Raw genomic sequence first — 25,697 nt, 5'->3', positions numbered from 1 at the left:
AACTAGTGTACAACATAATTACGTACTTTTATCTATGCCTAAAAATGATTTACTTCTTCCGTTGTAGCATGCCATTATTTTTCATGCTGTTCTTATCTTTCTGATTGGTTCACTATTTGTTTATTTTTTTCCATACATTGTGACGTGAATTCTTTCAGGCTTTATTCATTTCTGCCGTCCTTGCTCCTCACAAAGTGCCTTGTGAAATAAAAGGTGATCAATTAATATTTGTTTAAACTGACTTCTGCCACTATATAACTTGCGATGTCAAATGGTAACAATTCAGCTATATTCTCTGATAAAGGAAAAATAGATGTGGAAATCTTAATTTCTCATTTTCTGAGTTTTTACTGTTCAGTAGGTATAAGTGATTACCTCATAGAATTACTGAGAATAACTGAACTATTTCATGTTTTCCAACATCTTAGAAAAAATTCCCTTAAAATATTAATAGCCAGTATATTTTAATTAAATATATTATTGTAAACTTCGATAGCAATTCCAAGGATCCTGGGTGGCACAAGTGGTTTGTGATCAGTTACTAACCCAAAGGGTGGCAGTTTGAACTCACATAGTGGCTCTGCGGAAGAAAAGGCCTGGCGAACTGCTTCCTTAAAGATAATAGCCAAGAAAACACTCTGGAGCAACATGGAATCACCAGGAGTCAGAGAATGACTTGCTGGCAGCTAACAATGAGACATAGCCATTCCTTTACTCTATCTAATCCAGTATTACAATTGCATAAAATTGCATTTTCACAACTGAGTCTGCATAGATAATAAACATTTTGCCAACATTTTCACCAAATATTATTTTCACTGATTTAGATGGACACCATTCTATTTGTGGTCTGACCATCTGTTACTATAGATAGAGTTGATGAAACAAATTTTTGTGAGCAAAGTGAATTATGTATATTTTAAGGTCTTTATTAAACAATGTTTAATAAAAGATAAAGAAACTAAAGGAGGCCCTGGGTGGTGCAAACAGTTATACTGATGCTGACCACAGTAATTGTTGATTTAAATTTTCATCCAGTTTGACGTCATGCAAATTAGAAACACAGACTTCAAAAAAATATATACAATTACTGTAGATACATTTAATCAGTATGTCAATGCTGCTTCCAGTAGGTGGAAAATATCCAACAAATGCAATGAATGGAGGTGTTTTAAATATATTTTTTATATTTTAGCTGTAGAAGGGATGTACTGAGATTCTTAGGTAACTATATCTGTAGCCAAAATAACAATGATCTAATATTAAGTATTAAATTTAAACTATTAAATTAATATTAAATATAAAAATTAAATACTAAATATTAAATTAAAGTTAATATTAAATTGGAGCCCTGGTGATGCAGTAGTTAAGAGGTCAGGCTGTTAACCAAAGGCTGGCGGTTCGAATCTACTGGCCACTCCTTGGAAACCTTATGAGAAGTTCTACTCTGTCCTATAGGGTTGCTATGAGTTGAAATTTTCTCAACGATGAGTTTGGTTTCTGGTTTGGGGAATATTAAATAGATCGTATTGTTACTCTGAGCCTCAGTATCCTCATCAGAACATCAAGGTTAATAAAATTATGTTTTTGTAAAGAGTCAAATAAAACAACAGATGTAAAAGTCCTTTGAAGATGAAACACTTTTCATAAATACATAGCATCACCTGAATAACCTTGTAAAATATTACAGTTGTAGTATTTGTAAATTATTTTACCACAAAAATCTTAGATATAATATAGTGAGTTAAAAAAAAAAAGTGAGTTTAAGCTCCAGCTAAAATCCACATTACTGAAATTCAAGAATAGACCTTGCATTAAAGGTACTTGTGCATTTTAAAAACTTCAAAGATCATAAGCAAAATTTTAGGGAAAGAGTCATTTGGTAAAAATTGGAAAAAAAAAACCTTTTATTTACAAGATAGCTAGAGAGGTTTACTACCCAGTGTGGTAACTAATTGAGTTCTTTTTAATTGAAACCAAGTTTTGCTTTTATACATTTTTTAAAACAATAATTTTTAAGCCTAGATATTTAACAATTTCAAACAATTTGTGATTTCATGCATATGATTTGTAAAATAAGCAAAGAAGAGAAAAAAAGATAAAAACTCTATGTAGAAAATAGAATCTTATAACTACATTTTACAGAGTATTCCAAGAGATATCACTGGTCATTTTATTTTAAAAATATTACTTAGACAATTAAAAAACATTAAAGCCTGATATAATTTTCAACATTGGGAAAGATAAATTATTGAAAAATATGTAAAACAGAGATGCCATCTCAATGCCATTGATACCACTTGATTGTAGAGTAAGTATTGTATGAGGTATTGAACATTGCACATAATTATACACTTAGGATTTGACATGGTAGCTAAACCAGTTGTTGAAAGCCACTACAATAATGAGAGAGGAATTAAGATTATTAACAGTGGGGAGGAAAAAAGAAATATAAAGGCCCTTCTAACTCTAAGCTGGATGTGGCGATTTCAATCAAAAGAATACTACAACCACTAAAGTTTTTTAGTAATTCATGATATAAAATAAGACATCCACCTCTAATTTTTCATCTTCTCCATTGCTTGAATCTAAGGGTGATATAGTATATATTTGGAACCTACATGGCAGTATGATATTTATTATTTTCTTTTAGAAGTTATACCTTAAGGATATAAATATGTTGTATAGTAACTGAAATTTATCACTTTTGATAGTGAAGTGAATTTTAGATTTTATAGTAAGCATTACCATGCCTTGTTAATATCACATAGAACATTCAAAATCCTTGTTTAAATTAAATGAAGTACTGAAAAATTTAGGTCTGAGAAATAGGTATTAATTGCTAAATGGATTCAATTTTAGGTAATACTTGTTATGTGGATTAAAGAATTGCTTCTCTTTCCTACAAATTTACTAAATATGTGGCTCCATTTTCTAAAATGTCTAGATTTTTTTTTTCAGTTGCAAGGGAATAGGAAGTTCTGTATTTATGACTTATGTACAGTAGGTATATTGGTATTTTTTAATGGCAAACTTAAAATACACTAATTTTGGAACATTTAAGGAACCTTTTTTTTTTTTTTTTTTGGAGAGCTGGCCTACTGGGTGAGAATACCATTTCAAAAACATTTGTGCTATTTAATACATGGCCATGAAAAGGGCTATTCAAAATTCCCAGGTAGAACAGAGTTGTCAATGCCAAAAGAAAAGCTTTGCACAGTAACACAAAGAAAGTCACTTTTCATTTTAACGGATGGCACAACTGGCCTTAAAAGGTCATTAAATACTAATAGATCCACTTGAGGTATGGTTGCTTAATGGAGGATTAGGGTAACACAGACATAAAGACCAACACAGAGGAAAGTTTTTAACTCTCTGGACCATGCAACATGAGATGAGAAAAAAAGCAATATGGAAAATAAACACTTTCTCAGCACTGATAATTTTATATTTATAGAATTGTTTTATGTGATAGAAAGTTTCACCAAAATCATGACAGAATTCATATTTAGAATGCAAGGCTGCCACTTACTTAAGAGAATTAGAAAGGTGTTTATACATAAATTTTGTCGGAATTCATCTTCACCTAGTAGAATAGACCATTGTCTAGGAAGGAGACAAAAACCCATACCAGCTGAGAAAATTAGAAATTTTCAGGAAGGATAGTGTTGGGATAAATTACTTTAAGCCTTTTCAAAGTTTGCATACATTTATAAAAAGAGATAAATTTTCTTTGATCTGAAGTGATTCTTTGCACATGTGCAGTGTACAGCATACTGTATACATTTGGGGGTTCCCTGTGTACATATACATATGCATACACTAGCAGTATGCCTCTTTAAAGGTATGCGCAGCTTTAACGCAAAGGAGTTAGCAACGCAATAACCATTGACAGACAATCCAAGTGCTGAAATCAGTGACATTAATACCTTAAGGGCTGTTGTACTTCTCACATTTCCCAGAACTGAGGATATAATTACCTTTTTAAAAGCTTTTCTTTCATCACAACACTGATTGTCATAGAAAATCTTTGTGCTTTTGCATAATGCCCTTTCTGGGTGTAACATATATTCACATACGACATTGGACATTTTAAATAAGCATGCTGGAACACAGGGAGGACCAAACAACCATGCACAAAATATTCTAAATATGTTTTCCCAAAGTGAGTGTCACATCAACATGCGCCACTATCATATTTGGTCCTGTACAGCAAGGAACATACAGCCGAAGCAACCATGGCTAGGTTCATTTGCAAAAAGTTCTTTAGAGAAGTATGCCCAGTAGAAAAACAAAATAGACTGAAAGAAACAAAAATATTCCCCAAAACAAAAACCAACAAAACAAAACCAGAACAACAAAAATTCCTCCCACACGTTAACAGTTTGAAATTCTGGCCATTTTTCATGTAGCATATTTTCCTCATTTCACATCATGCAGGTCTTCTCAAAAATTTTCAGTTGAGTTGTTTATCAAAGACACATATTAGTGTCTCAAAGCTTTTCCTAGCCATTGGAAAAGCTCGTCTTGATAAAGCATTTTCCAGCGCACATTGGCTTCGACGGTTTCCACAGCTCGTGAGAAAGAAGCAGCAGCTACCCCATCATAGCTCTTCATGAAGCTCTTTAGCTGCAAATAGAATTTTTACAATGATAAATTTGCACGTCTTCAAATGAACTCATGTCCAGCACATGTGAACAAGAATCTGTTTGAGACAAAGTGTCGTATTCACTACCGAAGGTCCATGTGAGGTTGTGGCACTGGCTTCGTAATGAAAGGCAATGAATGTGATAACAGATTGTGTCGACTAGGTGTGATGTAATTGCTTCTGGGATGGAAAGGAAAGGAAAAAGTGGACATCACACTTTAAATAGCTCCCAATTCAGCTTCTCGATTTATGAATAAATATTAAAACAGACATATTTAATTTATCTTGTCATAATCTGTGGATGGGATTGTGGCAAAGACCAATTCTAATTAGCACGAATATCCAATGCAAGAAATAGTGTTAAAAATTGAATCTGTAAAGTTCACTTTTTTGTTTATAGAGAGAAAATTATTCTTCCTCCTCTCCAAATTAGCAGTGTGAAGGTTTGACATTGTCCTTGATGGGAAGGAGGAAACAAGGTTACTGGGTAGTGGAAAAAAAAAAAAATGATGCTATGAGACTGAATGATTAATGACATTGCAATCACCTAAGTAACTAGATTTAGAAAGAAGGTAGGAGCGAAGTGTTCTCTTTAGCTAGAAAAAGTGAGCATTTAATAAAAACAAAGTTATAATTATTAAGTGTTTTGTCAAAATTTTTACTGACTTAAGATTTTCTTTGGAGAGTTCACATACTCTGGGAATATTCACAGATTTAACTTCAAGATTAAATACTAGCAGTTTTTCTTTCTGTTCCATTTGTTTTAAGAAACTGGCAACCAACCAACAATTGCAATGCTAATAGACAAATGTGAAAAATCAGCTTGTAACGCAAAAACATTATGAGGTGTAATTAGTGTGGGGTGTGATTCATCACATGGCAGGCGCCACATGGAGTATATGCTAGGGTATAAAGGAAGGAAATGTAGTGCATCAAGACTGGCTCTGGGGCCATGGGGAGGGGATTTAAGATGCAGTTAATTATACCTTTCTGAGTTAATTTAGAAATGAGTTCATGGACAGCTTAGTTTGTTTATGACAGTAACTTTGCTTACATGGTACTGATGAGTTTTCTCACCTGCAAAGTTTATTTTCTACTTTTCTACAAAACCTGTGCCCTGCAGGATCAGCCATGGATAATCGTATCTCAGAGCTACATCTGTTATAACAGTGCAGAAGCCAAGTATTTATAATAAACACATAAAATATATAATCTATAACAAAAAATAATCTCTGCTATCTTAAAAATGGATTTGACATCTGATCAAATTTACACATGTTAAAAAGAAGAGAAAGGATTGGACTTTATTGACTGTCTTCAATATTATTGCAGGTGCTGTGTCTGTGTATAGCTACTACACATACACACATAACATTTCCCCAGGGAAGTCTAATGGAAACACTTACACCATACAGATACATTTTTTTAATTTAGCTGATTAACACAATACGTTTTTATTTTTACTTATATATTTATTCTCAGACAATATTCAGTCCGTATAGACGGCACTGAGTTTTTATCCTTAAAGCAACAAATGATACATTTTGATCTATGTTCCTAATTAGTAATTTCATTTATTGCCAAATATGACATAACAGTGGCATTATTTACATAATGCATGTCAATTAATAATATATATATATATATATTCCTTTTAAAATATATTCTGCATTATTACATTTTTGCTTAGGCTGCCACTGAATAAGCCAGTTAGTGATAAATTACCCCTTGGCAACTTTGACTCTGTAGAGCATCCTCTTGGCCTCTTTATGGGATAGCAGGAGGGTCTGAACACAGGAGGTAAAACTCTAAGTCCTCTTCAAAGGCAAACTATGGGTTTGAGTATGAACGTGCTATTGACACAAGAATAGGAAGTCAGATTATCCTAGAAGAGAACTCTGAATATATCTCTGGGAATTCATTACTATTTAAGAGCACTAATTACTTCCGTTGCAAGCTCAGAGAGCCTGAGGTGACTCATATACATCTTAAGAGTAGCTTGTTCATGAGAGCACATCTGGTCTACGTTCCATATTTGGTATCTTTGATCTTATTCCCTGTATTTCTCCACAGCTCTTAAGGCAAACATGCGGTCAGAGTGGCTGTCTAACTGGTCCTTCAGGATGATCTCAGTGCCTCAGGGACCCCAGCCTTACTTTAGAGGGCATGGGATCAATGAAAGGCATTGGGCATTCCAGTTAGCTTACTTCTTCAGCATTCTGGTAGCTTTTTGTGCTGCTATTAGTTTTAAAATTGTGCTTGCTAAATATACATGTCATTTTATGCTATTATTCAAACAAGTTTCAAGTTTAGTCAATTCTAAAATTTTGTAAGAGGTCAGAATTGTTTATGCTCCCTATTCTTCTTAGCATAAAATTCCTAGGCATTTTAAAAATTTCTCTACTAAAAGTATTTTGGCATTTTAAACAACAACTCTGATTTTAGGCCCCAACATCACATAATGCATTTCATAAGTTTTGTAGTAAATTGCAAAACACAATACAAATAGGATTAAAAAAAAAAAAGTCCAATTATCAGGTTTATATTTTCAGCATTAAAATTGTAAATGTGATATCTGTGATGCACAGGATCCATGTTCTTCTATGAAAGTGTTGTTTAATAGGTTCAAGAGGTGAGAAAAGCAGTGGCTGTCATGCCGAAAAGGATTGCTTAATGAACCTTCATATGGAAAAATGGCAAAGACCTTTGCAGTTCCAAGAGGTTGTACTTCCATTAATTTAAAATGAAGGAAATGATGGACTGTCACTTGGAGAAACACTGCTCAAGTTGCTAGAGCCATGTAATTAATAGAATATCGCCAGTTTCAGGTACTAAATGCAGTTTTGGGGAAGGTATTATGAAACCAATTTAAGTTTCTCTATCAAATGCCCCAAAAGCTGATGGATATCATTGAAACCCTGATTGAGTTTTCAGAATTCATAAAGATGATGATTCCCTTTTGATATATAAACCCTTGGAAATAAGAATATGGCATATGGCATGGGCACATGGGTTTCTGCTCATGAAGCTTATGGGTTATTAGTGATGGAGAATGGATTTTCCTTGGCCCCTTTCTACTTAAGGAAGGGGAGATTATTGTCAATATAAATGAAGCCCTTCACCCAAACAATAAAACTCTTGCTGTCAATTCCAATTCATAGCAACCCTATGTTTTTTTTCTATGGGACAGACTAGAACTGCCCTATAGGGTTTCCAAGGAGTAGCTGGTGGATTCAAAATTGCCGATCTTTTGGTTAGCAGCCAAGTTCTTAACCATTGTGCCACCAGGGCTCCACCTAAACAATAAAAAAAAAAAAAATTTTTTTAAATAGTGGTCCCCAATCCTATAAGCTATGATTAGATGATGAAAGTATGAAAAAGCCTCAGGCACTAGTTATTAAAATTGGAAAGTCAGAGCAAGTTGCTCCTAGTAAGGGGATTCATTGCTCACTCCACTGAAAGCCTTTATTGTGTAGTTAGCTATTTTGTAGATTATGAAATGACAGCCACGATTTTGTTACAGATTTGAAATTGCACTTTTCATGAAGAGGTATCTGGGGGCATCTAAGATGGCAATTAAGTAAAGTGTCAAAATTAAATATATAATTAAAATACATAAAACAAATGGTCAGTATATGATAAAATCAATTAAATGCCCATTTAAAAGATGTATTTTCATGGCCTGGGCATTACGCAATCAAGGAAAAAGAAGAAAGATATATATAGAATTAGAAGATGAGGGAGAGAAAGAAGAAAAGAGAGGAAGGAGAGGGGAGTGGAGGTGAGAAGAAGAGGGAAGATGGAAGGGAGAATGAAGGGAGAAGTGAGGAGAACGGGAAGGAAAGCAAGGGGGGAGGAGTGATGAGAGGAGAAGAGACGAGGGGTGGAAGATGTTTCACTTCTTGTGTTCACTCCAATGACTGCACAGATTGTGACTAAATGAGTCTTTCATTCCCAAATTATTGAATGTAAAGTCATGAATACCTCATTTAAATACAGAGAAAACCTGGAAGCCATCATTAATTTAATTGTTCTTTCTTTCTGTGTCTTATGGATATGAAAGAAGTCCTTCCCATTTATCTTCTTTTATTAAAAAAAAAAAAAAAGAGAGAAAAATATGTGCTGGGACTTTCAAAATCAAATCACTCAGTGTTGGGAGCACACACAGCAGGGATAAAAATTAAATTTCAAACCATCACAATCAGAGATTTAGGTTGGTTTAGCTCATGACATGAAAGAATCCAAATTAGTTCATGGGGGATAATCATAGGAAACTGGTCAATATTAAAAGATTTGAGGAATGGGGCCAGGGTTAATACTTCTAGGGGGATGCCATCTAATGTGGTTAGCTCTGGGTCAGAGTATCAGGCACTACTGTCAGTGAAAACGGAGGAAATCATGATTCACAAGCCAACTCTCAGCTATACTTTAGAATGAAAGAGCAGCAGAGGAGACAGCAACAGATGTTTGACGTCCATCTCATTTTAATCAATTCAAATTATCTATATTTTGCTCTTTGCTCATTCCTACTTACCCCTCCCCATAATCACACCCCTCTTGTTAGAGAGGTAAGTTACTGGTCAAAAAACTGGTTGGTTTAAATTTCCAGAGAAATAAGCCAGAGAAGAATACAGGAAATGTTAGATACTCCACAAACCAGAACAAACAAACAAATAAGCAAACAAAAAAACCAAACCCATTGCCATCGAGTCGATTCCGACTCATAGTGACCCTATAGGACAGAGTAGAACTGCCCCACAGCGTTTCCAAGGAGTGGCTGGTGGATTTGAACTGCTGACCTTTTGGTTATCAGCTGAGCTCTTAACCCTTATACCACCAGGGTACAAACTACACATTACTCCTTAAAAAAACAAAGTGTATTTCAATTCTAATTTTAAGAATTTTAAGCGAACTGTTAAACTCCGTAAGTACTACTGAACAGGCTCCTGTCAATACAATTGGAATTCATTCAATTTAGCACTCTAAATAACATGGAGTATTATTATCATGACCAGTTATCTGCATAGGCATTACTATAAATCAGTGGGACTAACTGCAAATTCTGCACTTCAACATCAACTTTTGTCCTTTGTATCCAAATCCAGAGTTATTGACAGGATTGCTTTGTTCCTTAGTGTATCCTATACTGGGTTCACAGAATCAGCTGAAGGGCAGATGATTGGAACAAAGACGTCTAGAGAGGCGTTGGAGTTCCCTGGTTTGAAAATCATTAGAATCAAATGCCTTTTGCAGGCAGTTAATGATCTGAGTAAAGTTTTTAACACAGATAAGTGTGTATGTGATCGGCAGTTTGTTGCAAAGGAAAGGGTGTAAATCTTTTGGAAAGAAATGGTTGAAGTAAATGTATGATTTTATATGTTTATAAAAGAAAGTCATTAGAACTCATCTTAAAATATTTACCTCCTTGAGTTCTCCTTCAGTATTAAGAAATTCTGTAACTCCACTGATAAGTTTGGAATTCATAAATAATGCTTCTCCATACCTCAAAAGATAAAAAAAAAAAAAAGGTCTTAATGTCAATATAGTCAGTAATTTAAGAAATACTACTATAACAATATTTTAGAGTTCTTCTCAAGGGTTCCATTTGACTGACGTTGTCCTAACTACCATTAAGAACTCTGAGTATTCAAGGATATTTCTCTAGGGAAACTGCAGAGAAGATACCATCAGATACCATAGGGTTTGGTCCAAAATATTTCAGACAGGAGAATGGGTGGCACAAATGTTTACTGGCTGGAATACTGAACAAAAAGTTGGTGGCTTAAACCCACCCAGACGTGCCTCTGCCAATCTGTTTTCGAAAGGTCACAGCCTTGAAAGCCCTACAGAGCAATTCTGCTCTGCACACACGGGGTTGCCATGAGTCATAATTGACTTGATGAGCAACTAAAAAACTAAATTAAAAACAAACAAAACAAAATGAAGTCTTCTAAAAATGGAATTAGAAGTTCCTATGAGTCAGAATCAATGGCAATGGGTTTAGTTTTGGGTTTTTTTTATTATACTTTCAAGGAGCCCTGGTGGCGCAGTGGTTAAGTTCTCTGCTGCTAACTGAAAGATCGGTGGTTTGAATCCACAGGAGAAAGATGTGACAGTCTGCTTCTGTAAAGATTTACAGTGTTGGAAATCCTAGAGGGCAGTTCTACTCTGTCCTATAGGGTCACTATGAGTCAGAATTGACTCAACAGCAGTGAGTTTTTGGTGTATTATATTTTTAATCCAAGACTTAAGAAAAACATATTCCAAAATTTTCAACTTTAAAGCCACCAGGTTCCTTCACTGTAAGAAGAAAGGATCTCAGGAAAAGAAAGAGGACTGCAAGATCAACTTGGATATTACATCAGTATGTTATACAGTCTGAACAATGTGCCTTTGGTTTAGTCAGTCATAATTGCCACTGGCATTTGCCTTTTTTCTTGCTTAGAAACAGAACCAAATTCCTCAACAATGCTGCAAAAATATTAGCATTTTTCATGTGTGTAGCATAATAAAATATCTAGTTGTTCATTTGGATTGTATAACCCTTGTGTGGCATGAATAATTATTATTTGACTTACTATCCAAGGCAAAGAACAATTTGTGTCAGTAAGTTGGAAAAAATTCTCATTTTACTGATTAGTCTCCACTGTGCTAAGGATATCCATCACAGACAATAATACTCTCAGAATTAAGGTAAGTAAACCAAAAATAAGGGTATGGGTTTTTGGAAGCAATGGCCCAGTCACCATTACAAGAGGTTTTCCAATGCTACCTTTAACTGTGTGATCTTAAATAATTCAGCTTCTGGACTCTCAGTTTTCTCATCTGTTAAATCAGGAGGCTGATCTGGATGACCACCATGACTAGTTGTCATTCTAACATTGCACTATTCCATGGATAAGAGTTAAAAAAAACTAAAAACAAACAAATAGGCATCCACAAATAACAAGAATAAGCATTAATATTCAGTCTGTGGTTAGAGAAGTGGCCTACTGTCTAGAAATAAAAATCATTCTTTTTCTAAAAGAGTGGTAATTGTTTTTGGTTATACTTTGCTTACACTGTCATGTGATGACATATAAAGTACAATCCTTTCCTTCAAAATACTACCCTACCTAGTTGAGGAGCTAGACATGTCAACAGATAATCATTTAATGTGGCTATGCCTTGGGTAGTGCAAATGATTAACTGCTAACTGAAGGGTTGGTGGTTCAAGTCATCCCAGAGGTGGCTCGAGAGAAAGGCCTGATGATCTAGCTCCAAAAGATTATTGAAAACCCTATGCAGCACAGTTCTACTCTGATACATATGGAGTCACCATGAGTTGGAATCAACTTGACACGACGGCAACTGGAAATTGAAAAAAAAGTCTGATGATGAAAAAAGTTATACAGAGTGTTCAGACAAAGTCCCTTTAGCTGGGGCCTTGGGGAAGGCTTCTAAGAGATAATGGAATCTAGATTGAGTACGGAGTGAATCTAAGTAGCAGGGAAGACAGTAATTTTAGTCAGAGGACCAACATAAAAGCAAGGAGGTGTGACATGGCAAAGTGTATACAGACAGCTAATAACAGTTTAGGATTAAGAAAGTATAAATTGTGAGGCTGAGGAGAGCAGAACAAGAGGTCAAGACGATAGTCAGGGGACTTATCAGGGAGCTTAGATTTTAGGTATGGCACAGAACCATTGAAGGATTTTTAGCAGGAAAATATCACATTTGCTTTTTTAAAAAACTGCTTGGGGCAGAGGGAGGAGGGTGGTGTGTGGGGTTGATTATAGAGGCAGTGAGACAGAGGCTATTGGATGGATACTGGAAATAGGTAAGAACCTGCATTCCCTAGGGCAATGGTAGCAGAAAAAGAAAGAAAGAATCCAAGAAACAATCAGAAGATGTTAAACTAACAAAACCTGAAGTGTAGTTGTTTATACAAGGCAAGGGAAAGGGAATCCCTACGCAGACATCCAGGTATCTGGCTTGAACAATTAGTGGATGGCCATATAATGGTTCACTGAGAAAAGGAAGACAAAAGAAAAAAGTTTTCCAAACACACCCCCAGAGAGGCCCACAAGGGGCAACTGGATATCATAAGGTGAAGCTTAGGTGAAATGTATGAGATAGAGATACAGACTTGAGAATGACTGAAAACATTAATAGTAGTTGTCAACTAAAATCAGGGAGAGCACATGAAGGGGAAAAAAGACGGGGCTCCCAAGAAGTCCAACATCTAAGGATTTACAGAGGAGTAGTTTTTAGGAGCAGAAGAAGACAATTGTGTTTGTCAAGAAAACCGCTACTGTATTTATAGATACATTGAAAAGTCAATCTTTTTTACCTTTGGCATAGAGATCACTGACTTTCAGTGAGACAAAATAGGCATACCAGGAACCAAACATTTTTGGTAGAAATTAAAGTATATACGGATTATACTGCACTTCAAAGCCACTCTAAAGAAACTCTTGTGTATTGCGTATTCCTACACTCTAAAGTAAAATGCTTGCATACATTAATTTCATCTTAAGTGTCTGACAGTTCATTGTATTATTTGCTTGACAGCAAAGCAAACTCTAAGCTTCCAGTCATTCCAAATTCTGAACCCAAAATAAAAAAGAGCCAATGTGCCTTCTAGGGATATCAGTGCTTTCTGACAATGAAATATCTCTACATAAAAGTGTGCTTTAATATTCATATTCAAACAATTCAAATAGAATTCCTTATAGCAGCAACTGATAAAGGTGTGGTTAAAAGTAATAAAGTCTATATGCCAATTTTTAAGAGGAAGGTCAACAGAACTGCTTACTGTCTGGAGACATTTAAGTTTGAGAGGAACATGCAGCATTTACACGCTCTATAATAAATTTAACTTTTAAAATACCACAGAGATTATCAGACTAATAAATTAACATTTATTATAATATATTTAAATACATAATGAAATATTTTTAAAATTGAGGCTGAAGAAATCCTACCATGAAACAAGATGTCCTGGGAATGAATTCTACAGCAACTAAAATCTTACAATGATTCGAAGTATTAATGTTCCTTCTCTGCCTCCTGGCTTTGTTTCAGATATTTTCTATTTTAGGGACATGTAAAGCAATTTTACAAAAGTAATTAAAGTTTTCTTATTATAGTGTCATATTAAGTTTATAAGTCATTTTTCCTATAACATGTTAAGGATACAGGAGTTTTATGGTATGATTTCTCGAACCTCAGACAATTTGATAGATTTTCAGAAAAGTTGCTCCATTAAACCTTTTGCACTCTTCACCTTTACATATAAAATTAATTAAGGTTATCTGCCTCTAATAAATGAATAATGTTATAGAATTTATAAAATAATCCTGAGTTTTACATAAGGGGCAATATCACTTGGTTGCCATCTTGGTTGACTATTTTAAAACGTATCCTATTTCTTGGATCTTGGGTATAACAAAAAAATTGGGGACTTTATCACTCATATATCACCATTAATTTATTCACTCAAGTATGAATAATTGAATTTTTATTTCTACCTGGTATTTAATATCTTCCATTTATCTCTGAAAAATTTCCAGGCAAGGTCTCGGCCATGTGGATTTCGAGCAACATGGATTATGACATCGATCGCATCTTGATCCAGCACCACCTCAGAATTCAGGGACAGATTCAGGAGCCTTAAGGGTAGAATTGTGGATGAATTTTTAGTGCAATGACTTCAACATTTTTATAATCATCCTAATTAAATATATAATTTAGTTTGTCATGTTCTTCAAAAGAAGAGTTCACTGTCAACTTTACTAATCAATGGGACAAATTTTTGCTTAAAAAAAGGGAAAGGGTCAAACTCATATAGTATTTTGAAATAAATATATTAACTAAAGTCTGAAAACCCTGGGGGTGGAGAACTCACAATTCTGGTTTGATGATGCAATACTCACTTAAAAATATTTTTAAACAGTAAACACTTCCTTTTACAATGAAGTATTTTCCTATATATGTCTATGTATACAAACATAATAGTCATGAACAAAGGTGTATCTTTCAAGTCAAGTAGCTCTAGTCCTGTTAATATTTTTTCTATGCTTTGGGAAGATGTATTTCAGAGTAACTGGCACGTATTCAAGGAAAGAGACCCAGTGGTTAAAGCACTCAGCTGCTAACTGAAAGGCTGGCAGTTCAAACCCACCAGTCTCTTAGAGGGAGAAAGATGTGGTAAATAAAATGTACAGTTTTTCTACGCCTTGGGAAGATATATTTTAGAGTAACTAGCATATATTCAAGCAAATAAAAACAACTCCAGAGCACTCTGATTAACACAGGAATACTTTCATTACACATTTTCAAATTAATTGGAAAATTACTTGACCCACCTGTTTAATAAATTCCTGTCATCACTACAAGTTAAAGCTTCCAATAATATTTTCTTCTCAGAAACCGCTGTGGTGGAGTGGAATTTCATCCATATGAATTCCCAGACATCCTCATCCAGTAGGGAAACTCCTGTACAGTAGACTATGTCTCTAACGTTTAGTGGTATTCTAAAGAAGCAATCCACAGTAGTTTTCTATTAATGAAAAGCTTCATAGTATTGACAATAAAGGCAGATCAGGCTTTATGACAGTCAATTTTAAAAGATGACTTTATTAACTAGATTGTATCTGAAAATGAGTAATATTATATAGTAATGACATTCAGATATATTGGTCAAAGAATGAAAAAATATGTATTTTATTGGTCAAAGAATGAAAAAATATGTATTTTATTTAAAAAAAAAAAAAGGTAGTATTAAATACAACCCCCACGTGTCTGTCAGTTTGTCATACTGTGGGGGCTTGCGTGTTGCTGTGAAGCTGGAAGCTATGCCACTGGTATTCAGGTACCAGGAGGGTCACCCATGGAGGACAGGTTTCAGCTGAGCTTCCAGACTAAGACAGACTAGGAAGAAGAACCCGGCAGTCTACTTCTGAAAAAGCATTAGCCAATGAAAACCTTATGAATAGCAGCGGAACACTGTCTGATATAGTGCTAGAAGATGAGCCCCCCAGTTGGAAGGCATTCAAAAAATGACTGGGGAAGAGCTACCTCCTCAAAGTAGAGTCGACCTTAATGACATGGATGGAATAAAGCTTTTGGGACCTTCATTTGCTGATGTGGCATGACTCAAAATGAGAATAAACAGTTGCAAACATCCATTAATAATCAGAACCTGGAGTGTACAAAGTATGAATCTAGGAAAATCGGAAATCATCAAAAATGAAATGGAACACATAAACATCAATATCCTAGGCATTAGTGAGCTGAAATGGACTGGTATTGGCCATTTTGAATCAGACAATCATACAGTCTACCATGCTGGGAATGACAACTCAAAGAGGAATGGTGTTGCATTCATCATCAAAAAGAATGTTTCAAGTTGTATCCTGAAATATAACACTGTCAGTGATAGGATCATGTCCATACGCCTACAAGGAAGACCAATTAATACAACTATTATTCAAATTTACGCACCAACCACTTAGAGCCAAAGATGAAGAAATAGAAGACTTTTATCAGCTGCTGCAGTCTGAAATTGATTGAACATACAAGCAAGATGCATTGATAATTATTGGCGATTGGAATGTGAAAGTTGGAAGCAAAGAAGAAGGATCAGCAGTTGGAAAATATGGCCTTGGTGACAGAAACAATGCCAGAGATCGAATGATAGAATTTTGCAAGATACCTTCTTTCATCAACATAAACAGTGACTATACACATGGACCTCGCCAGCTGGGACACACAGAAATCAAATTGACTACATCTGTGGAAAGAGATGATGGAGAAGCTCAATACCATCAGTCAGAACAAGGCCAGGGGCTGACTGTGGAACAGACCATCAATTGCTCATATGCAAGTTCAAGCTGAAACTGAAGAAGATCAGAGCAAGTCCACAAGAGCCAAAATATGACCATGAGTATTATTCCACCTAAATTTACAGACCATCTGAAGAACAGATTTGACACATTGAACACTAGTGACCACAGACCAGACGAGTTGTGGAACGACATCAAGGACATCATACATGAAGAATACAAGGGGTCATCGAAAATACAGGAAGGAAAGAAAAGACCAAGATAGATGTCCGAGGAGATTCTGAAACTTGCTCTCTAACATCGAGCAGCTAAAGCAAAAGGAAGATTTGATGAAGTAAAAGAACTGAACAGAAGCTTTCAAAGGGCGTCTCAAGAAGACAAAATAAACTATTATAATGCAAAGAGCTGGAGATGAAAATCCAAAAGGGAAGAACACGCTCGGCGTTTCTCAAGCTGAAAGAATTGAAGAAAAATTTCAAGTCCCGAGCTGCAACAGTGAAGGATTCCATGGGGAAAATATTAAATGATGCAGGAAGCATCAAAAGAAGATGGAAGGAATACATGGAGTCATTATACCAAAAAGAATTAGTCAATGTTCAACCATTTCAAGAGGTGGCATATGATCAGGAACCAATGGTACTGAAGGAAGAAGTCCAAGCTGCTCTGAAGGCATTGGCAAAAAACAAGGCTCCAGGAATTGATGGAATATCAATTGAGATGTTTCAACAAACAGATGTAGCACTGGAGGTGCTCACTCATCTATGCCAAGCAATATGGAAGACAGTTTCCTGGCCAACTGACTGGAAGAGATCCATATTTATGCCTATTCCCAAGAAAGGTGATCCAACCAAATGCGGAAATTATAGAACAATATCGTTAATATCGCACACAAGCAAAATTTTGCTGAAGATTATTCAAAAATGGCTGCAGCAGTATATCGACGGAACTGCCAGAAATTCAGGCCGGTTTCAGAGGAGGACATGGAACCAGGGATATCATTGCTGATGTCAGATGGATCCTGGCTAAAAGCAGAGAATACCAGAAGGATGTTTACCTCTGTTTTATTGACTATGCAAAGGCATTTGACTGTGTAGATCATAACAAACTATGGATAACATTACGAAGAATGAGAATTCCAGAACACTTAATTGTGCTCATGAGGAACCTTTACATAGATCAAGAGCAGTTGTTCGGAGAGAACAAGGGGATACTGATTGGTGTAAAGTCAGGGAAGGTGTGCGTCAGGGCTGTATTCTTTTGCCATACCTAGTCAATCTGTATGCTGAGCAAATAATCCGAGAAGCTGGGCTATATGAAGAAGAACGGGACATCAAGATTGGAGGAAGACTCATTAACAACCTGCGTTATGCAGATGACACAACCTTGCTTGCTGAAAGTGAAGAGGATTTGAAGCACTTACTAATGAAGATCAAAGACCACAGCCTTCAGTTTGGATGGCACCTCAACATAAGGAAAACAAAAATCCTCACAGCTGGTCCAATGAGCAACATCATGATAAATGGAGAAAAGACTGAAGTTGTGAAGGATTTCATTTTACTTGGATCCACAATCAATAGCCATGGAAGCAATAGTCAAGAAATCAAAAGACGCATTGCATTGGGTAAATCTGCTGCAAAGGACCTCTTTAAAGGTTTGAAAGGCAAAGATGTCACCTTGAAGACTAAGGTGTGCCTGACCCAAGCCATGGTATTTTCAATTGCATCATATGCACGTGAAAGCTGGACAAGGAATAAGGAAGACCGAAGAATTGATGCCTATGAATTGTGGTGTTGGCGAAGAATATTGAATATACCATGGACTGCCAAAAGAAAGAACAAATCTGTCTTGGAAGAAATGTGGCCAGAATGCTCCTTAGAAGCAAGGATGGCGAGACTGCGTCTTACATACTTTGGACATGTTGTCAGGAGGGATCAGCCCCTGGAGAAGGACATCATGCTTGGCAGAGTACAGAGTCAGAGGAAAAGAGGAAGACCCTCAATGAGGTGGACTGACACAGTGGCTGCAACAATGAGCTCAAGCATAGCAACGATTGTAAGGATGGTGCAGGACCGGGCAGTGTTTCGTTCTGTTGTGGATAGGGTCGCTATGAGTCAGAACTGACTCGATGGCACCTAACAACAACAATTAAATACAACTATTATTTCCATACTTGAAATGATGTTTAAATAAAATTAGTAACATAGGTTTCAAAAACCAATTAAAACAGGGCGCTTTATATTTCAACCTACATTAATATACTTCCTGTGCCAAAATTTTGCTCTTATAACTGGTAGACGCAAGAATGATAAGAAAACACTGGCTGAAAAGTCTAATTAATTTGGAGACTGCATAAACATTTTCTCCTAAATTATTACATAATTTTCTCTGAAAATAATTTTTCCAAACAACACTCCAAATTCTGGAACCTGGAAAAAATACCATAGTTAATAAAACATAAGTAGAAATCAGGAGAACATATAAAGTATTTCCCCTTATCTTTATAAAAACTATCACCCCCTCCAAAAAAAATACATATATATATATTAAATTTTGATTTGGACTCCAAAATACAGTGTTATAGTGGAAAACTTTTTCAGTAGATTTCATTACCCTTGGCTATTCATAAATTGTAAATTTTCACATCTACTTTGCTATATCAATTGTTTTGCTAAATAGTATTCCTTCAAATTTCTGTATATATACCACATTTAATAAGTGTTTAAAATATTATCTGAAAGAACACTCCAGTAATTAAAAAAAAACTTTAAAAAATTTAATTTTGCTTCTGTATATTCACTAAACTGTTATTAAAACTTCTCATCTATAATTCGAACATGGCTAATAATAACAAAGCGTTATGTCTAGATAACAAAATGCCACTATCCCTTCTGACAGATTTAGGATCTTGATGATTAAAACACTGTTTGGTTAAAGGAGTGTCCGGACAACAGGAAGAAGTTTCTCAGTGACTACAAGTAAGATGTCTGTCATTGTATTTTGTTAAGCTGCTACGGAGGGCTACGATCAGGATTCGGTGGCATTATACCAGATGTATGACGTTGTAGGAAATATCATACAAAATTCATAGTTTCCAGAAATGGCTAAAACTATCTCTTCCTGCAAGTAATTAAACTGTTTTCGGAAAAGTTCCTTGACCTTCGCTGACTGAAGCTTTTTTTCTCTGTGGTGTTAGAGGCAAGCAGTCTTTTTTTCTTTGGGCTGTTTCTTTGATTTGTTTTTAAAGAACGAAGAGAAGAAACTTGCAAAGAGCTTCATATCTTTCTTTTGGCTTCCCTCTCAGCCCTGAACTCCTTTTTTTCAAAGTATCAGTAACCTTCCTGATGGTTGGTGATAGCTTCTGCCCCTTGCTCTGGTTACGAACAGCTCTCCACACAGCACACCGAAATCATGATGAAAACCGTATTTTGAAGAACATGCTCAATACCGATAGATACAATGTGAGATTATAGAGATGCAACCATCTTTTACTAACTTCAGTGAGAAAGTTAAGAAACACAGATTTGCCCTACATCAACTGCTATAAAAGAGAGTCGTTTACTCCAAATATTACAGGCTACAGAGCACATCGCTGCATGACTGCCATAATGTTGGTCAAGAGACTAACATGACAATTTGTGAGAAATAAAAATAAAATATCTACTGAAATCACCAATTCATCAACCAAGGCATGTTTTCGTAATATTAGACTTAATAGTAACAGCTTGCTTTCTATGAGGAATGTATTAAGATAGCACAGGAAATACAGGCATAGGGTCAATTGAGTTAGGTCTGTTACTGCCTACAGAACCAGTCTGCAATTTCAATGGTTTCAAGAAGAAAAGGTAAATGAAAATATAGAAAAGCCAAAAGAAATGAAAAAGCAGACGTTAAACTGCATTTCCCGGAAAGAACACAGTGCCATATACTATGTTGTTGTTGTTCGATGCCATTGAGTTGATCCCCACTCACAGTGACCCCGTAGGACAGAAGAGAATTGCCCCACAAGGTTTCCTAGGCTGTAATTTTTATAGGAGCAGATCACCAGGTCTTTGCTCCTGCAGAGCCCCTGAGGGGTTTAAACTGTTGACCTTTTGGTTATTAGCCAAGTTTATAACCAGAGCTCCTTAACATCAAAAGTTCATATTCTCATTATTCAGTAGCTACTACTGGCTAGGAAACCCTGGTGGTGTAGTAGTTAAAGTACTACAGCTGCTAACCAAAGGGTCAGCAGTTCAAATCCACCAGGTGCTCCTTGGAAACTCTATGGGGCATTTCTACTCTGTCCTATAGGGTTGCTATGAGTCGGAATCGACTCGACGGCACTGGTTTTGGTTTTTTGGTTTACTACTGGCTCATGTTAAACTGTCAGACACATATACAAATCAATAAATGGGTCGGCCCATCCAAAGACCTGGACTTTGGCTAAAGGGGCATTAGAGGCAGAATATAACACTTTTGCATTGTGCTATGTTTTAAGCAGGGGACCCTGGTGGCAGCGGTTAAAGCTTCAGCTGCTAACTGAAAGGATGACAGTTCTAACCCACCAGCCACTCCGTTGGAAAAGGATGTGGCAGTTTGCTTTCTTAAAGATTTACAGCCTTGGAAACCCTATGGGGCCAGTCTACAGCCACAGTTTATTATTATTGGTTATGTTTTAAGAAGCCCTCACAATTCAGTGGTTCGGTGATCGCCTGCTAACCAAAAGGTTGGTTCAAATCCACCAGCTGCTCCTCGAGAGAAAGATGTGGCAGTCTGCTTCCATAAAGATTTACAGCTGTGGCAACCTTATGGGGCAGCTGTACTCTGTCCTGTAGGGTCGCTCTGAGTTGTATTCAACTTGATGACAATAGGTTTGGTTTTCTTTTTGTTTGTTTGTTTGTTTTGTGTTCTAGTTAAAGCACCCTCATGGTGCAAACAGTGAAGTGTTGGCTGTTCAAATTCACCTTGCAGCTCCATAGGAGCTAACAGACAGGTTGGCTGTTCAAATCCACCTTGCAGCTCCATAGGAGAAAGACCTGATGATCTGCTCCTGTAAAGATTATAAACAAGAAAACCCTATGGAGCAGTTCTACACTGTCACACATGAGGTCACTATGAATCAGAGTTGACTTGATGATACCTAACTACAACACTGTTCTAGCTACGTCTTATTTTATTTAACTTCTACAATAATACCATGATGTCTGTCTTATGAACTTTTGTTGCATGAGAGGGAACTCTGTTCGTACAGAGTATATTATGCACTACAATAACAGAATCAGGACGCTTTGGACATGAAAATATTTCTTATTTTCTTCAGCTTAGAGATGGCTAACGACCATGAAGGCAAAATATATTGATGTCTATTAACAGTAATGGAGCCCTGGTGGCACAGTGGTTAAGAGCTCAGCTTCTAACCAAGAGGTTGGCAGTTCAAATCTATCAGCCACTCCTTGGAAACCCTATGGGGCAGTTGTACTCTGTCCTGTAGGGTTGCTATGAGTTGGAATCAACTCGACGGTAGTGGCATTAATAGTAATAATTTGCTAATGTCAATGAATTCTGCTTTTTGTTGTCCAATAAAGTCCTAACTGATATGAAGTGAAAGCAACAACAAATTTTAAATAAAAGATACCATATCCTGTAAGAAGGTACTGTCACCAGGCACCAGACCTATTCAGTGAGGGGCCGAACTGGTCACAGATGTCACCTCTCACCTGCTTTTTAGTAACTTTTTTTTTTTTTCCACCTACAGTCGAATCAATTATTTTGAGCAATATTCAATGCTGGCAAGACATCAATAAGAATCCGTTCTGTTCATCAGCTTTGAAGTGATACTTGTTAAAACACAGCCTCTGGGTGGCTGAAAAGGACATAGGTCAGTGATGTATGTAAGAAACTACTGTGTGGCAAGTTGTTCATAGGCAGAGCAAGGGGAAGAAATCCTCAAAGGACACCGAGCAGTAAAGTATTAGATGAAATGACAGACCAACCACCCTAAAGGAAGCCAACACAAAGTGTCCTTGGCAGAGAAAGCTTTTGAAGGCAAGGTTGCCTAGAACAGGGGCAGGTCCTTCATCAGCAACTGCAGCTGAAAACCCAGAGAAAGATCACATAATGTGGACGTGCCCTGAAAGGAACTTAGGTTAAGTTTCAGGCTTGTTGCAGTCATCCCTCTTAGAGTAGCAGATGTGTCAACTTTGATTACTATGAAATGAGACGAATAGATGCTTACAGATATAATCTGAAGCCAGTTGATGGCCCATTGAAAATAATTCTCAGTCTCACTACAAATCCTCAAGCTCTTGGAGAAGGCACGGCTTTATTAGCAAAAGGTTGGATGTACACATTGCGCAGGTTCTTGAAACTCCTAGGAAAAGTTCGGATAGAGCTGATTTGCCTGAGACCACTGTTCTGATTTTTCTAGCATCTCTCCCCACCCCATCAACTCATCCTCCTTACTCACACATCAGATAAAGAATCAATGTACAGTTCAAAGATCATTTGTAATCATCACTGAAAATAAAACAAGACTGGTGAACACTGTATTTGCCGAGGGCCTACAGTTCCCAATGCCTTCCATTGTTAATGAAACCTTTTGTTGCTAAATTTGTAAAGATGTTCTAATAACATTTTAGGAAAATTATTGCTCTGGGGACAGTTTAAGATCTCTTTGTATAAACCAAAGTCATTAGGAACAAATGAAAAAACTCATTTGTTTGTAAAGCATGAGCTAAAAAACTCAGAACCCATAGTTATGAACAGCACAAATGAGTCCTATGAGACTCTTAATATCGGGATTACAGGGAGAGAGGGCCCCTCCTCATGAACGTGAAAATTGTTTATGAAAATATGAATATCCCCACGGTCATTTCTCTTTAACTGCTGCCTCAGAAGTAAATCACTTAATGGAATTTTATCATCTGGGAAGGAAAGCTATACTTGTTTCTCTCTAGATATGAAACTTTATTTCCATGATATACGTGAACAACAAGCGAGCTACTCTCCTAGCTATCTTCACAGGAGATGCATGGAGCAATGCTTAGCCAAAATAAAGTTCCATTATGCTTCCTAGGATACTAACATTGCAAAAATTATTACCAAATTGTGTAACTCATGCTATACTTTTTATTCCATTCTCATATTAAATAGGATTATGACAGAATTCATTTGTATAATAAAATTTTTAAAAGCATAAAAGTTCAGTCTATTGTTTTGAAAGAATACTTTCATATTTCAGTGATACGTTAGCCTTACATTTATCTTGCTAAAACAACTGCTTAAAAACTAAATGCTTTGAGGTCAAAATTAAACAAAAAGGAAGAAAAATAAACAAAAAAACTCAGTGCCATCGAGTCGACTCTGGCAACATAAAGGCATATACTTTTCAGAAAGGTAGCCTTTTACCAAGTTAAACAAAAATGATAGAATAGGAATAATACTTTAAACTTTAATTAATTGGTACTTCAGTTATTAAATTAAAAATTGTGAAGTAGATTGGTAAATGAAAATAAGTAATTAAGAACATTTCCAAAGATTTTTCTAGAGAAGTTTTAGTTGTTGCACTTCTTTGTTTTTTTAGGTAAAAAAAAAATTCCTGGACTCATCTAAAATATCAACAATAGGGGACTAGTTTCTTAAGTTAGGTATAAATAGAAACTCAGGGTGATACCAGGAAAGAATATTTAATGATATGGTAAAATATATTATTAAACATAGTAAAAAAATATATTATTAAAGACAAAGAGCAGGTTAAAAACTTGCATAATGCAACTTTGATATGTTTTTAAAAATGTATAATGTGTATACTCATGAAAAAAGGCGACAAGGATAAATAAGAGAATATTAACAATGGTTGGCTCTGGGTTTGGAGATTATGGGTAACTAGTCTTTCTTTTATTAACTCAGATATTTTATTTTATTTATTACTATACACTTGGGACATATTTTTCTTAGGAGATATAATATAAATACATATTTTTTTTAAATGCAAAAAGACCTAAAATTTCCTTTCCAAACAACTTCTCATTATTCTTGTGATGTCAAATGTACTTGTAACCCCTTACAATGAGTATGATTTTTTTGAGGGAGAAAAACTAGATCAAATACATCAGTACAAAACATATGCACACTAAGTAGACTATGAACTCTACTGAGGGCAAGGACCATAGTTTTACATATTTTTTAATTCCCCAGTTCCTAACAAGGTTCTCAGAATATAGTTTCTCACTTTCTCACTTAGTGAATAGTAAATTGACTTACTGGTTAAACAAGCAACTATGGAGCTGCCTAACCGCAGTATAAGATAAATGGGCAATTCACTAGAAACTGACTTCCAGATATTAATTTAAATTTATTGAAACATCATTCATTACCAAATGGTTACCAAGCACCTATTACAACTGCTGTAACTGTGCAATTAGCATTATTTGTATCTGATCAGTTATACAAAACTCATTGAGTTTTCTTTTGAACAAAGGTGGTAGAAATCCCAAAGAACAAGACATAGACTACTAATTGAAGGTCATGTTTACTAACCTGGCACCATAATCCGTCTTAGGATCCCTCAAACTCCCAGAAGTGTGGAGAGAAGTGAGGATGTAGGGAAGGTACAGGGAACTCTTAACTGGTGGCCCCATTTTTGCTCTAAGGCAACTCAGGGTCTAGCAAAGAAGAACCTTGAGAAGGCTGTGATGAGAACAGGAGCCTAGGGTTCGAAGGTGAGGAGGCCCTCAAAGTGGTCTGATCACTGTATCCACCAGCAGTGGGAGTCACCTCATGAGCTAGGTGGCTTCTTCTTGCCATCCAAGTCCTTCTTCATTTCTTCAGTTTTTGGGGGGCTGGTTTGGTATGTCATAGTTCTCAGCCAGATACATTCCAACGATGTTGCCAAAAGTAAATTCAAGCAGAACTGGAGTATGGCGTCAGTGGGGAGGGCAGGGAAGCATGGAGGGCAACTGCAGCTCCCAGGGCTGGGTTCAGATGTTTTAAATTTAATAATTTTTACAAGTACTTTGTAACTAAGGTATATCAATTCTAGTTATAAAGATCATATTCTGTTACCTATTGAAATAAAATGCATTGTAATATCTAAAAATGCTATTGAATAATATGCAGAAGTAATTCTGATGATATATTTTAAATATTTTTCAGGGGAAAACTGTATTTGACAAAGAAAGAATCACACCGTTTTAAAATACAAATTTGGATGTTTAATCTTGATATGGGTTTATTTCTAAGTA

The 25,697-nt window shown here is 35.9% G+C and overlaps 1 protein-coding gene across 1 annotated transcript in view; it reads right to left on the bottom strand.

The window, feature by feature from the left end:
• Positions 1–4,485: 4,485 nt before the first annotated feature.
• TRHDE (thyrotropin releasing hormone degrading enzyme) overlaps positions 4,486–25,697 on the bottom strand; it is a 487,618-nt gene continuing 466,406 nt past the window's right edge. Inside the window, exons 16-19 of the mRNA XM_049883907.1 lie at positions 14,998–15,165; positions 14,161–14,301; positions 10,070–10,151; positions 4,486–4,629 (exon numbers count right to left, since the gene is read on the bottom strand). Of these exons, the coding sequence (XP_049739864.1) occupies positions 4,486–4,629; positions 10,070–10,151; positions 14,161–14,301; positions 14,998–15,165 (535 nt within the window). The remainder of the gene's footprint in view (positions 4,630–10,069; positions 10,152–14,160; positions 14,302–14,997; positions 15,166–25,697) is intronic.

This window comes from Elephas maximus, chromosome 4 (assembly GCF_024166365.1).
Source record: "Elephas maximus indicus isolate mEleMax1 chromosome 4, mEleMax1 primary haplotype, whole genome shotgun sequence".
Lineage (NCBI taxonomy): Eukaryota > Metazoa > Chordata > Mammalia > Proboscidea > Elephantidae > Elephas > Elephas maximus.
Note: the sequence above shows the minus strand (reverse complement) of the source record. Positions and strands in the feature narration are given on the sequence as shown.